Source organism: Daktulosphaira vitifoliae, unplaced genomic scaffold, assembly GCF_025091365.1.
Source record: "Daktulosphaira vitifoliae isolate Bord-2020 unplaced genomic scaffold, ASM2509136v1 Scaffold_5, whole genome shotgun sequence".
Taxonomy (NCBI): domain Eukaryota; kingdom Metazoa; phylum Arthropoda; class Insecta; order Hemiptera; family Phylloxeridae; genus Daktulosphaira; species Daktulosphaira vitifoliae.
In genome coordinates, this window is record NW_026099576.1 from 6486669 (window position 1) to 6502599 (window position 15931).

Genomic DNA, 15931 nt, shown 5'->3' on the forward strand with positions numbered 1-15931 from the left:
AATAAGTCCGATTTTTTTTGCTTGAGGATATATCCATGTTCACAAGCAACAATTATTCAAGCAACAAGACAATCCATGAAAGCTTTAACACATCCGATTTTTTTTTTCATAATACAGTATATTACATTAGCTTTAGTTTAAAATGTATAAAAAGTGTCAGAGTTTCCGGAACACTTTAAAAAGTTAATTTTTTATGAAAAAGTTGTCATTTTAAATCCTTCCCTGTGGACAGGTAAAGGGTCAGATTTATAAAAAAAATTTAACAAATGGTAGGTAAGGATATCATGAATCTATAAAAAAAAGGTTATATTGATTTGGTCATTTTTAAAAAAGTTATGGCAGTTTAATTAAAAAAAATTTAAACAATGTCAAAAATTAGCATTTTAAAAACTTTAATTCTTTGGAGATTTACCCCATTTACAGGCAACGAGAGAAATTTTTTCAATTTTTGAGGGTAATGTCTTCGACTAAATACGATTTGTGATCTTTTGACGTATCGTTGAAAGAAATTGGTTCGGTGAAAGCTAAGAAAATGTGGTAACACACAAAAAAAACACATCATAGTAAAATTAATACCTTCTCAGCTTCGCACCGAATCTAAAGTTGCATTGTTGTCTTATGAAAATTGATATTTTTAAAGTGCAAAAATAAACTGTCCCGATAAAATTGACTGGATATTTTTTTTTTTTGCATATCAGATAACAATCTCTTGGTTACAAATGATTAAAAATCTTAAAAACAAAATTTTGTGATCTCAGTTTTGCATAAGTGTCATAAATAAAAATTATTTTATACATATTAATAAAAAAAACTCATCATGGTAAAGTTAATACCTTCTTAGCTTCGCATCAAAGCTAAAATCACTGTTACCAGTAATGCTACCCACTTAAAAAGTATTAAAGAGACATAATGTCTGGAGGAACAAAGCAGTACGGTCACAACTATAAACGTATAAGTTACTATGATCTATGAATAATTTTCATAGAATGATAAGTATTATCATAGACCTTATATTATAAGATCTATGAAAATCATCGTCAGCGATCATTGCAATCATTTTCGTTATCTACAGACGTATATAAATAAATTTTGATATCTATAATTATCCAACAAAATACTATATTTTCTGAATTATTTTAAAATTATAATTTTGACAACAATAAAATTGTTAAAAATTACAACATGAATTTTATTAATTTTTGTATGACCAAACCAAGAAATGCGTTCTATTTTTTTAGGAAATGCTAATTTTGTGATAGGGGACTTTTTTAATTTGGTTTTAATTTGCAGTAAACTGAAAACGCATCGTAGGTGAATTTTAAATAAAAATTCTAGCAAAATACTAGAAAACTAAATCTTCCGTTACATCTATTCCCTTACACAAAAAAAAAAAAAGATTCTACTGTTGAAAGATAAAAATTAAAGGCGTAGTCATAACAAATGTTTTTACTAATAAAATAGCGTAAAATAATGACTGTTTTTTAAATAACGTGCATTTTGGTTAATATTTTAACTAGTATTATATTATATTAAACTCGTATTTGTTGATTAAAAAAAGGGGGCCTAAAATGATGTTCTTTTACCGTTTAAATATTTTTACATAACAAAAAATATACAAAGAAAAAAATAAAATTCTTAATTTTTTATATAAAATCATTATCATTAACAGTTATTTAAATAGAAATTTTTTGAAGGAATTACATAAAAAAATTAATTTATTAAAAATAATTATTGTATGATTATGACAGATAATAATAATCAACCTTTTTTTTTAAATCTATTTTAATTATTACAACTATATTTGCGATCATTTAATTAAATAAATACATGTAATTCTAAATATATATATATATATTAAACATTTTTAACTTATTTTTATTGTTTAGGAAATAGTTAGAATTAACTGTTAATTTTTATTTTTGAATCAATCCAATCTCGGAAATGGGCTACATTCACATAAGCTGCGGGTACTTTGTCTACCCCACAACTTATACCCCAAGAAACAATTCCTGCTTGTACCAAATAATTTGGATCTTCTTCAGATGGACACATTAATGGACTTCCGCCATCACCCTTAATAATAATGAAATAAATATTAAATCGATGATTTGAATTAATTGTTCTTTATAAATTAAACAATCTTAAAATAGTGTGCTAAAGAAATTTTATCCTTATAGGCAATTTCTATATCATCACACTATATTAAGAAGTATAAAAAATTTTATTTGGCTTATGAACATTAAAAAATTAAAATTATTATTTTATTACTCTGCAAGTATCTGCTCCTTTTTCACCACCGGCACAAATGAAACTTTTATGTAGCTTAAATTTAAGACCCAGTCTTGTTGCACGTAAAGCTTCTTCGCAGATATCACTTGGAATAATTGGTAACTCAACTTTTTTTAATATACTCACTTGATATTTGCCAATATCATCTTAAAAATAATTAAATAGTCATAAAAATCTAGTTTAGCATTAATTTTGCATAAAAAAATATAAACAACATAGCTTTTATTACTTATTGTGCCTTCCTTGGTTTTTCTTATTATTGTATAATTGTTAAAAGACACTCCTTTTCCCCATCCACTTGAAAAACAAAATGAATGATCAAATATTTGATTTTGTTTTGGTAAACACATAGTTTTAACAGTGTCTTGTAAAGTGAATGGTTCATCTAAGAATAATAAAGCTATGTCATTATGAAGTCCTGGAGCATAATAATTTTCATGAATGACAATTTTGCGTGCGTAACGGTTTTGATGTAAATAAATTTCTTTTTCAGTTTGTAAATCCCAATCACCTGCTCTGGCAACTATTGTTGAGGGTTCTTTTCTAATAATAGTGATTTTCAATAAATAAATTAATTAATCAATTAGTCAATAAGTAGTAATATAAATTATAATATTTTTTATAAGTATTAAAATAATTTAATTTAATTAAAAAAAAAAATCGATTTTTACATCAATTTTTAATGAATAAACTGATACATAATAAATATATATATTTAAGAAGTGTTTTATATTGTTACAATAATGTCTTCTCTTTTTTAAATATAGTTACTTAGGACTTAAATTAATTTTTTTTACAATTAATGTTATACATTTGGTAGTCAATATTTTCTTACTGAAATACACAATGAGCCGCCGTTAATACAACCCTTTGTGTTATTAATGATCCTCCGCATTTATAAAAAAGATTTTTTTCTCCAGAATTTGTAATTTCCTCTCTAAATATTGCTATCATTGAAGGGAATTCAGCGTATTGAGATTCTCCATTTATAGCATTAACAACTTTGAATCCTAATCCTTTTTTATTCCAATTACCACATCGCTCTTGATCATTAATAATCTCATATTTATTCGTTGAGGAAGTAGATTGGCCGTATGAAAATGTATTACTATTATTGTATTCTCCATTTCCATAGTTATTATTGGATCCATGTAATCCATCATAATTTGAATTTAAGTTATTGTTAGTATTTGATCCTGTAATAATAGTATTTTTTTCATGTTGCCCTAGACTTGTTTCATTGCAACAAACGTCTAAATAGCTCGGGCATGGACCAAAATTATTCCTGAAAGTTATTTAAAAAATATAGTTGACTTTTTCAATTAATATAATATGTTTTCTATTATAAAACATATCACCTAATATCAATTTGATTAAGCCCATCTTCATCAGATACAAAAGTTGGACATTGATTGAAAGGTTTACACGTACAACCTTGTTCATTATTAACTTCTAGCTGAGATGTTGGATTCACTACTGACATTTCCTTATCAGATGAGGTCAAATAGCCTAAAAACCCGAACTTTGCATATGCAGAAGTAAACAGCTCTGTAATCATAGCTATACACGTGACTCTCAAAGCTTTATCCTATATATAAAAACACTACACTTAATAATTTACTAAAATAATTTTAACTAGTAACTTATAACTTACAATAAGTAGCTTTTTAAAACTCGCACTTGACAATATGTCTATTCTTATTCTTCTTTGTTGTTACAAACATAGTAAAGTAAATAATAGCATTATTTATTATGCAATTTTAGCGAATAACATAATATCAATGAAAATGCTAATGTTTTTCAACATTTTATTATAAACAATGTTTTTCTTCTGTAGCTATCACATTCAATTACACTCAAAAACTATTTAACTTTTTTTAGATCTTATGTCAAAAAATCCTTAGAATAAAAGTAATTGAATTCATTAATATTTTTATGGTATTAGTTTTTAAATAAATCAAATAGTGTAGTGTTTTTATGATACAGAACAAAACATAACTCTCGTTATTCGAGTCACCTGTGTAACTTAAATCACAGAAGAATTACTTAACTCAATACGTGATCACTATGTTATAATGTACTTTATTTGATTAGTATAATAAATTTTTGTGTAAGGTTTATTTGAAGAGCCTCATTTAGATATTTTGAGGCCAAAGACAAGATTAAAATTGTGGCCCCTTATTTTATATTTTATTCAGCGAAATTTCTATATTATATTTTTAAAAAATGTTAGATATAAAAATCTGAGGCACCTAATAAATGCATAAGCAGTTGTCTAATGTGCTCAATGGGAAATATGAACCTGTTTATTTAAGATAATATTTTTCATACAACTATAAATCATAACATCTGAATATTATTTTTGTTTAATTAATTTATTATTAGAAAATTACAACAATTTAGTTAAATTAAAGTCAACTAAACGTTTTTTAACTATTTATTTAAGGTTATCAATTGTCTAGCGGTATATAAATATTACTTTTAAAAATCAGCAAAAAAAAAAATATCACTATTATAAAAAATACGAATAGATAATACTATAAATTTATTAACTGTTAGCAGATATTTCATCGTCAATCCAATCTCTGAAATGAGCAACGTTTACATAAGCAGCTGGTATCTTGTAAATGCCACATCCTACTCCCCAGGCCACTATACCAGCCTGTACCAGGTGATTAGAATCTTCTTCAGATGGACACATCAATGGACTTCCTCCATCACCCTAAATAATAATATTAAATCGATGTGTCAAATACTAAATTAATCATACTTAATATCAAATTTTAATTAAAAAATTGGTTAGATAATATGAACATAGGTAATAAAAGGTATAATCAAACGAAAAAACAACTACTTAAATTATAATACTTTTTTAACATTTTATGGAAGTAACCAGAGTGCATCTTTAAATATATCATAATATTTAAATACACATATATTTACTTTGCATGTGTCTTTTCCTTCTTCGCCACCGGCACAAATGAAACTTTCATGCAATCTGAACTTTGGTCCAAGTCTTGTACTCCTAAGAGCATCTTCACAAGCATTTTTTTCCACAATCGGTAGTTCTACTTTCTTCAAAATACTTACTTGATAATGACCAACAATATCTAAAAGAGTATTTATATTATATTAAATCGCAATATATTAGGAAGACGTGTGTCATACTTGTTGTTCCTGCATCAGTTGTTTGAGTAATAGTATAGTTGTTAGTAAATATTTCTTTACCCCAACCACTAGAATAACAGTACGCACGATCAAAGTTTTGATTTTGTTTTGGTAAGCATATAGTTTTGACAGTTTCTTGTAGTAAGAATGCCTCGTCAGTGAAAACTAGAGCTATATCGTTGTGAAGACCTCCAGCATAATATTTTGGATGAGTAATAATTTTGCGTGCATGACGATCTTGATGCATATAAATTTCTTTTTCAGTTTGCAAATCCCATTCACCTGCTCGTAATACTATTGATGATGGCTCTTTTCTAAAAAAAAATTTTATTTAATTATTAATCAACAACATCCACTTATAATTTCTAAAAACTATTTAATTTTGAATTAACATAGTTTTTTTAATACAAAAAAATTAATAATAAAATTAAAAATTAGCCTTTAGCTATTACAATTTAAATTAATATAATTATTAAAAAATAAAATTAAAAAATATATATTTACTAACTGAATAACACAATGAGCTGATGTTAAAACAACATTTGGCTTGATTAATGATCCTCCACAATGATAAAATAATTTTTTTTCTCCAAATAATGGATTTTCTTCTCTAAATATTGCTATCATTGAAGGATACTCTGCATATTGCGATTCACTATTAATAGCGTTAGTTATTCTAAAACCAACTCCATTTTTATTCCAAATTCCACAAGTTTGTGTATCACGGTTAGTTTCATAAGTATTTGGTGAAGAGGTGCTGTAACCACCATTTGTATGTTGATTATTATTATCATTATTATTATTATAATTATCATTATTATTATTATTATTATTATTATTATTATTATTATTATTATAATTATCATTGTTATTATTATTGTTATTATAATTGTTATTATTATTATTTTCTCCTTGTCCATACGATCCAGAATTTGTATTAAAGTTATTGTTGGAATTTGTGTTGTAGCCTGAATTCCCGTTATTTTTCTCTCCTTGACCTGTGCTACTAGTTTCATTACAGCAAACTTCTAAATAGCTTGGACATGGGCCAAAATTATTCCTAAGCAAATAAAAAGAAAATAATTTCAATAATTTCAATTTTTTTAATAAGTAACTAGAGTTTATAATACAAGTAAAAATCAGTGGCGGATTTTGGATATTTTGACAAAGAGCATAATTAGTTTGAATGGGGACTGTAAGGGGTTTAATCTTCATAAAAACAAATTAGTCCCTCCAATAAACATAATTTTTGGAGAAGGGAGGAAGATAAAGCAATATGGTAGGGAAGCACAAATATTTAAACTTATGAAATAGATTGACTGTAGCCCTCATACACAATTTTTTTAAGTTACATTCATAGGATGCACTCCTCAACTGTAGGTTTGGGCTTAAAGAAACATAAAACACAAAAGGACTAAATATCTTTACTATATTGAACGTTTTATCTATCGATAAAATTACAAATATTTCAATTATATTTAAAAGGAGACGCTAGCTGGCCATAGATAAAGGTTAGAAGACTGAGTCCTCTAGTGCCTTCCATAATTTAAGTCCTGATATAAATTTTAATCATAATAAATAATATACACTTACATTTTTATAACTATATAGGTAAGTGGTAACCGTAAATTTATAAGATTAAATGCATTATGCTCTTAATAATACTATTCCTATTTACTGTACTTTTCATTTAATATAATATTAGTAGTTATGTAGAGATAAACTTATTTCTACATCACTAAATATATTTTAACCCTTTTAGACCAGACATATTATTTTAGTAAAAAATTATTTATTTGATAAAAAGTCTTTGAGGGCTATGAAATAACGATAATTTTATTGATATTGTTATGATACATACACTGCCCATTATTTATTAACCATATATGATTTATTAGATTTTTTTACATTATCATAAGAAATATAACTTAATGTGAATTTATGTAATTACTTTTTAAAATAATCTGTAATACTTAAACAACTGACTAATAAAGAGATAACAGTTATTAAGTTATTGGCAATTTGTTCATATATTAACAACTTAAATTTCCTGTAGAAATCCTAAAACACATTTATAACCCTTTCAGTTTGCTCTAAATTTTCGGACTGTTCTTACAAATTATCAATTATACATATATGCAAGAAATAATCAGTCACATTCACATTTAATGTGAGTTCGACTGATTACATTGTTTAATGTAAATTTTACATTAAACAATGAAAAACAAGTTAATTTAAAACACTGATTACGAAATATTCACTGAAAATAACAAAGTAAATATTAATATTACACCAAAATTTTTTAAGTTCAAAGTAATTCTGAGTACATTAATTAAGTAGGGACAAAGAAAAATCAACTAATTATTAAAAATAAAATATTAATTGAATTAAATATTCAAGATCAATAATGTTTAAACAGAGTAAAATTTAACGAGTTAATCTTTGATATGTGTCTATTTCAGAAGCCCAATTAGTTAGAGGTTAATATTTAGCCGTTATACTACTCTGGATAGATACTTAAGGTGCTTCTATTAAACCTATCATACATATATTTGATTAACTCGTGGCATTATTGATATTAAAGAAAGTGATAATTAATAACAATAATTTTTAAATTAATAAATAATGATCATTACATTTTTCTATCATTTACATCATTATTATGAAACTCCCCGAGTAGCATTATATTGATTCCCGGTCGGATCGAGCAACTCACAAGTGCTGGGAGATTTCAATGTTCATTAATGAACCGTGTAATTTTTAATAAGTTCGAGGAAAGTACAATAAATAATCGAGCAATTTTTGGTAAAAGTTAGGACCGTTAAATGTTCAAAATAATTGTAAGGTTCCACTTAAGTTCAGGGTTGCAAATAGTAATTTGGCTCTCAGTTCAAATACCGTTCACTTAATTATTTCAGTTTATTAAAAGCGCGCACGCACTCATAATGATATCCTAATGGAATAATCATTATAACGGTTAAAACCATTCATATGATTCTATTCAATTGTACTACTATTAGACAAATTATAGCTTAATTCATAAATTAATAAAAAAAAAACATTAAATTAAAAAAGACTAAAGGATCTATTCATTAAGACAAAACGCGAATTTAACGAACGAGTGTTAGGAGAAATAACAAGAAGTGTCAGTAACCGCTGAACAACAACAGTTTTAGTTCGCGCGATTTTAATTTGATATTTAATTTACTGTGACATTTTTGCAAATCAACAACGATTGTTTTACTTTTTTTGTGAATTTTTTTTCGAGACAATCGACATTATCATAGCGACAAGAGAAATGCCAGACTACCGTTTTTCACTTTACACATTGACTTTTAACTCAAAAGCTCAATAAAATGTAAATACTTTTAATAACCAACAATATTCATATTCATATAAAATACAACCAATATTTTTATTCTTTTCTAAATTGCAGTTAAATAAACATTGGATAAAAAGAGATGAAGATGATGCAACAACTTATATTCTATACAGAAGCGATCCTAGTGGTAAATTTTAGGAGGTATGAAATGAATTTTATACATTTATGCACTTTTATGAGTACGAAATTTCAAAATTTATTCTAAAAATGTCGACTACCTGTGACATTGATAAAAATTTGGGGAATGTGACATCCCCACAGAAGCGATATGAAATCGCCCTTGTTTTTATACAGCACATTTTGCCTACCCTCCGTCCATCTGTAGTATATTACCTGTATGTATTACATTATGTTCATGTTCATGCTACATGTTCAAAAAAATATAGAAAAATAGGTCAATTATTACGATCAATTGGAACTCTTTTCCCTAATTTTTGAACCTCTATATATTGTATATAAATATATTTACTAGTTTAATGTGTGTGTTTTTTTTTAGATGTTATAACTGACCAAAATCACAATACCTGATCACGAAAGATCATTTAATACCATAATAATCAATATTTTAAAGCATTTTGGCAATAATAATGCAAAAGTACCATAGAAATAGAATTCCTTCTTTTTTTTATTATTCAATTAATTTTCTATTTGCTAACAACATTATTACTATCTATTATTATTAATTTTAATTAAATTGTATGTATAGATTGTTTACTAATTACATTTAATAATGACTAATTTGTTATCATATTATATATATATATATATATATATGTACGTGTGTATCATCCGCATATAATAAATATTTTTTATACAGATGATGCATAGTGTACATAGTAAAACAATATATTATTTTAAAATTATAAAATTTTGAATGTATACAAAATCTATAAATTTACTATAAATACCGTACTGCTAATGAACTCATGAACGATTAATGAACTGTCGTTAAGCATGCTATTATTGAACCAATAAACGACTATTGAACTGTTATAGAGCTTTTTATAGTTGAACCGAGGAACGGTCTATGAACTCTTAATGAACTTTTGTAGATCTCAGTTCACCCCCTGTTAAAATCCGTATTCAAATTTCATTTTGAACCGTGCTATAAACAGGTTTTGAACTGAGTTCAGCACCATTGTTACTATGTTAAAAGAACCTATATGAACTCGAATTACTACTCGGGTCTTGTATTCATACCCCGAAAGATTTATTATTTTAATTAATACAGAATTTCTCAACCCAACATAATTTTTTTAATAATACTAATATTTTCCTTTTAGTTTGAGTTACTATAATATGAACCATACATATTTAAGATTTTGTTTTGGATGGGAAATTTTTTTACTATTATTCAAACGAATTTTGTTTTTATAATATTTCTTCCTTGTCTCCCTCTTAATGATTATCTGTATATTAATATAATATTTTTTGTATAAATTATATACATAAAAGAAAAATGTAAACATTTTAGAGTAGTCAAATATATAGACAATTTTTTTTTTTTTTAATTAACAAAAGTGAACATTTTTTTAGGTTTTTATTATTTTTTCATTTTACATTTACCTTATATCAATTTGATTGACACCATCCTCATCAGATTCATAAGTTGGACATTGATTAAAAGGCTTACAAACACAACCATCATCGCTATGTACTGGAGGGGCTGGTGTTGTGACGGGTACAGCTATTTCTTCATCAGAAGAGAATATTGAGCCTAAAAATCCAAACTGTGCATTTGTCGAAGATGTAAGCAAAGCAGTAATTACGATTGTAGAAAAGATTCTACTAGTTACGTCCTATAAAAAAAAAATTCATTACACTTACAAAATAATGAATTTTGATATGCATAGTATATGTATGACAATTTAAACTATTAAATTACGGATTTTTTTTTTTACTTTCAAAAAGTTTTAATCATCTTTATATTTTAATAAAATTGAATGGATATACAATTTATCTTATTTTCTATAAGTGCTGTCTAATTTAAAATAAACGCGTTTAAATCCACTTTTATTTAAAAATATATTCATACTTAATCTCGGTGGGTTCGTTTCATTTGGGGTTACTCATAAATATATGGATCTAAATTTTATAATATGTATAGTCACTTCTAGGTAATTATAATACTATGCTATTATTAAGAATACAAAAGCAATCTTCATCTATGAATTACATAATTTATAGAACAATTCAAAATAATAGATAAAGTTTATTTTTAAACATCAAAAAACCTTAAATTTGAAGGGTTTTGATACGATTATCAGACAATTTTTAGGCGGATGTAAGACAATAATAATTTACATCCCTTAAATAGCATTTTATGTGATTAATATTGAGATGTTGGTTTGTTTTCTGTGTATGGTAAAATAAATTATTTTAATATTTGATGTTTTTATTTAATAAGTTTTTTATTATAAACAAAAGTTTTATTTAAAATTAATTTTTTTATCAAAATACTGCTGATTTATTACTTTTATAGATAACGCGGCATTTTGATACTTTTCGTAAATGTTAGCGATATTTTAATTTTTTTTTAATTTGCCTAAATAGCGATACAGAGTAAAAAATGTTTTGATGAGTATTCAAAAAGGTTATCAAGGGCCCTGTTTTATGGACAGGCATAAAAAAATACACCAACACAAAACAATATATTCAAATTTTTGCATTAACGCTAAAAATGATATGTCAAAATTTCCTCTATTATTATAAATAACTATTTATTGAGCACACAGTAAATCTTACCCTTATCATTTATTTGGTAATACTTTATTTTGAACACATACTTCGTAATACATTATATGTTATTAAAAAATTAATAAATATTGAAATCTTTAAATGTAAATAATTAACCTATTAGATGATTCCATAACAAAACAATTGAAATAGAAGGTAAACTACATTTGGCAAAATTTATTGATTGAAAATTTTACATTTTTAGATAATAATAATTGTACTTACCATTCTTTAAATTGAAAATATTTATTCAGTCTTACAGATTATTTCTGCAAGACAATATTTACTACAGGTAATTTACAAAAAAAAAAAATCTTTAAGTACTTAATTTATTCTGTTAATTTCAATGTGTAAGTATTCAACTCTATAAATAAAAGTGTCAATATTATATTAAAAAACGTATTAACCCAACCTTAGACTACACTCGTGCTAGCGTCATATTAAACTGAATACTGCGAACTGAGACTTCTGTGATTAATTGTTTATAAGTAGCATTGAGTTATAGCCACAATCTTGAAAAACATGTTTTTATCAACTTTTATTTTTAAAACAGTAATCGGCTATCCAATTATTAGAGGTCTTGGTCAAGTAACAATAAAATAGTATTACCTACTGTTATGTTCACAATTTTTGATTACATATTGGACTTTATACGATAACGTTAGAAGCACTAAGATTTAAAGCATATCTTAATTATTAAATATTTATTTTATTTCGGTGAAATACACTTTTTTCATCAAAACGTTCTAAAAACAAATTCCACTAATTAAGTAAAACTTGTTGATAATTGAATACCCAGAGCTAACATTTCCAAAAAAAAACCTTGGACATTTTGATATTAAGTATTACATAACCTATTTAATGATGACACATGATATTTTCCTGATTAAATGATATGGTGAATAAAATAAGTATAATAATTTTGTACAGGGTTTTTAGTTGTTTTTTTGGTTAAAGAAAGTATAATGTAATTTAGCTATTAACACTCAATAATATTTGGGTTATGAAATATTTTGGAAAATTTTTTTTTTTCTAATAAGTTTTTGACGCAAATCTAAATATACTGTTAGTTTTTCTCTACTATCAATATTTTAGCCAAATTTTTAGTATTTGTAACTGTTTTTAACATAAACTTTTAATTAAAAAATAATGATTTTTTTCAATACTTCATAATTATGTTTATATTGTCATGATAATTTGTGCAAATTTTAAAATCATTCTATGTTTCATTTTTGATGTAGAATTTTACAACATTATTAAAAAAGGTTTAGCTGAATTTTTGTCTATAATTTTTTTTATTTATGTTAAGTTGTTATTATTTTTATTATACCGATAAAAAATCTTATGATGATTCCAAAAATACTAAATTGATTTCATTGATTTTTTTATTTATTCAATTTTTAGTTAATATAATCACTATGAATGTTTAAAAAACTTAATAAGATGAAAAAATTCATAATTATTGCTATTTTTTTATTTTCCTATGACCTATGAACTTTTTATGATGATATTAAAAGCAAAATAGAAGACAGGAAGGAATGGAGTAGAATTGTAGGAAGGCAACACCAGTCGGAAGTCTGAGAAACCTAAAAAAGAAGAAGATGAACTTTTTGTAGTAGAATGCTATGGAGAAATCTGATTTTGAAAAATTAAACGATTAATTGTAGTATATAAACCCATTAAAATAGTCAAATTTTAACATTAACTGAAATAAAAATACATAAATATATCACACTATTTTTTTATAAAATCCATTCAAACAATTTTTTTTTAATAGTGTTCACATTTTTATTCTAAATCAAACTCCACACATAGTCACTCACGTTAGCTTTGTTCCATTTTTTCTGATGTTTTTGACGTTGTTGCTTTATAATGGTGGATTCTATGGCCGTATCATTCACTTAGATTCCCTAAATTAAATTTTGAAAAATGTAAATGAGAAACTAAATCACATAATTTTACAAATATTTGAATTGTGTCGAAAATATTGTTAGTAGAGAAAACTAAGGACGTATTCAAAATCAGAATCAAATAACCTATCAGGAATAAAAAAAATGCATAAATATTCCACGACCAAAATTTTAACAAGCTGTGTAATTTTTAAAATTTGTAAATATTATATTTTGTAAACTTTAATACAAAATCTAAAAAAAACAGTAAGACCCGCACGGGTCACTCGTGTAACAAGTAAAAAATCAGACTCGGTAATATTTTGAGATACTCTATAGCGGGAACCCCTTGGAACTTTTCGCAATATAAAATTTAATTTTAATATTATTTTTTTGAATGAATATTTTATTAAATATGTTTATTGATGACGATAATACTATTTTTTTTTTATATAACTTGTTAACTTTTTCTTGCGCATGACATTATAATTTTAAATAAATACTAGGAAGAAGTTACTAAAAAATATCTTTATTTAAAAGTAACTTAAAATTCTAGATGATACATAGTGTAAAATTGTTATTTAGTTTAAATTAATTGTAAAATTAAATCTATTAAAGAGGACTAAACATAAACAAAAATTAACAAGTAACTTAGCATAATAGGTCTAACTAAATATAAGGCCAAATTTTCATATCTAGAAATAACTGTATCATGAATTTGAGAGATGAGCATTTATTTCGGAATAATTAAAGTTAATAAATTGATTTAGAATGATTTTAATTTAATAAAATAAAACTTAATCAATAGGGTCAAGATTCTTAGTTAAACTATTATTTTAACATAGCTCTCCAAGTCCTTAACTACTTCAAAAATATATATAACATATTGATTTGTACAAAATTTATAATTTTACTTTTTAGTAATTTTTTTATTGTAAAAACCTAGTGAAGTGAAGTGTTTTTTTACTGGTAAAACCAGTAATTAAACATCCAAGTAAATGAACCTAAAATAACGGATACTTATATGTTTTGCGTTATTATCACATTTATAAATTGAATATTAAGTTGCTAGTTTTTAATTTTAAATACTTGTTTAAACTGTTTTAAGTAAAAATATTAATCGTACTGATGACCTTGGCACTGGTAGGTTTTTCTCACTTTAATTAGGTAGGAAGTATTTTTCTAAATATCTAATCATGCATAAATATACGAATTTGATATAAATATCTATTTAGAATAAAAATTTATATATATCCAAAATTAATTAGAAAATATTCAATATTCAATATATCAATTATAAACATAAACCAATTATATTACAATCAAAATTAATTGTTAGTTCAAAAAGATATAGTGACATTAATTAAATTAACAAAAAAAGATGTTAATTACACACAATGTTAAAAATTATTAACTAAATGATTTACTTCACCTTTTAGCTTCGACGGGAAGCTGAGATTGTATTAGTTTTACTATGATTTAAATTTTTTGTGTCTGTTACCATTTTCTCAGCTCTCACCGAACCGATTTCTTTCAATGATACGTCAAAAGATCACAAATCGTATCTAGTCGAAGACATTACCCTTAAAAATTGAAACAATTTTCCTCGTTCTCTGTAAATGGGGGAAAACTCCAAAGAATTACAGTTTTTGAAATGCTAATTATCAATATTGTTTAAATTTTTTTTACTTAAACTGCCATAACTTTTTAAAAAATGACCAAATTAATATAATTTTTTTTATAGATGCATCATGTCATTAACTATCATTTGGTATATTTTTATTATAAATCTGACACTTTACTCTTGCCCACGGGGAGGATTTAAAATGACAACTTTTTCACAAAAAATTAACTCTAACACTTTTATATATATTTTAAATTAAAGATAATGTAATATACTTTATCATGGAAAAAAAAATTTCGGACTTTATTTTGTCTTTACGATGAAAATAGTTACTGAATTAAATTTAATATCGATGGGTCACCACGACAAACCAGTATCAGTTTTAGCATACGGACAGGTTAGGTAGCAGCCGGTACCATATTGTTTGGCTTTTATTGAATGTTACGTTCAGTTTTTATTTAAGATTTTTGCGTAGGATATTAATATTAATGAGAAAAATAAAGTAATTTTTTGTTTCATCACTATCAAATGGTATTCGCCCCCAAGAATTTTTGTCTCTTTTAACCACCCCTAAATATGGTCACGTCGTTTTGAATAATTACTTATTTTATCACATAGGGTATAACTTTATAAAGAAAATATTACGTATTACCTAAGGTAAATATATTATAATAGATAACTATCTTAAGTATGTATATATATATATATATATATATATATTTGTAATAAATAATAAAAATATAGTTTATAAAAAAATAAAAAGTCATCAAAATATTGAAACAAAATTCAAATATTAATAATAAGCTTAGAAAATATCTATTACGTGTAATAATATAATTAAAA

At 25.0% G+C, this 15931-nt stretch overlaps 1 protein-coding gene across 1 annotated transcript; it reads right to left on the minus strand.

Annotated features, from left to right (window-relative positions):
* Positions 1-1627: 1627 nt before the first annotated feature.
* On the minus strand, positions 1628-12056 carry LOC126906666 (uncharacterized). The gene is made up of 11 exons (XM_050687372.1): positions 11801-12056; positions 10406-10638; positions 5966-6517; positions 5458-5771; positions 5233-5399; positions 4843-5011; positions 3648-3798; positions 3125-3574; positions 2519-2832; positions 2269-2435; positions 1628-2073 (listed from the first exon to the last, which is right to left on the minus strand). Exons 1-11 carry the CDS (start codon positions 11801-11803, stop codon positions 1900-1902), a joined length of 2694 nt encoding a protein of 897 aa, XP_050543329.1. The 5' UTR covers positions 11804-12056; the 3' UTR covers positions 1628-1899.
* Between the last annotated feature and the right edge of the window lie 3875 nt (positions 12057-15931).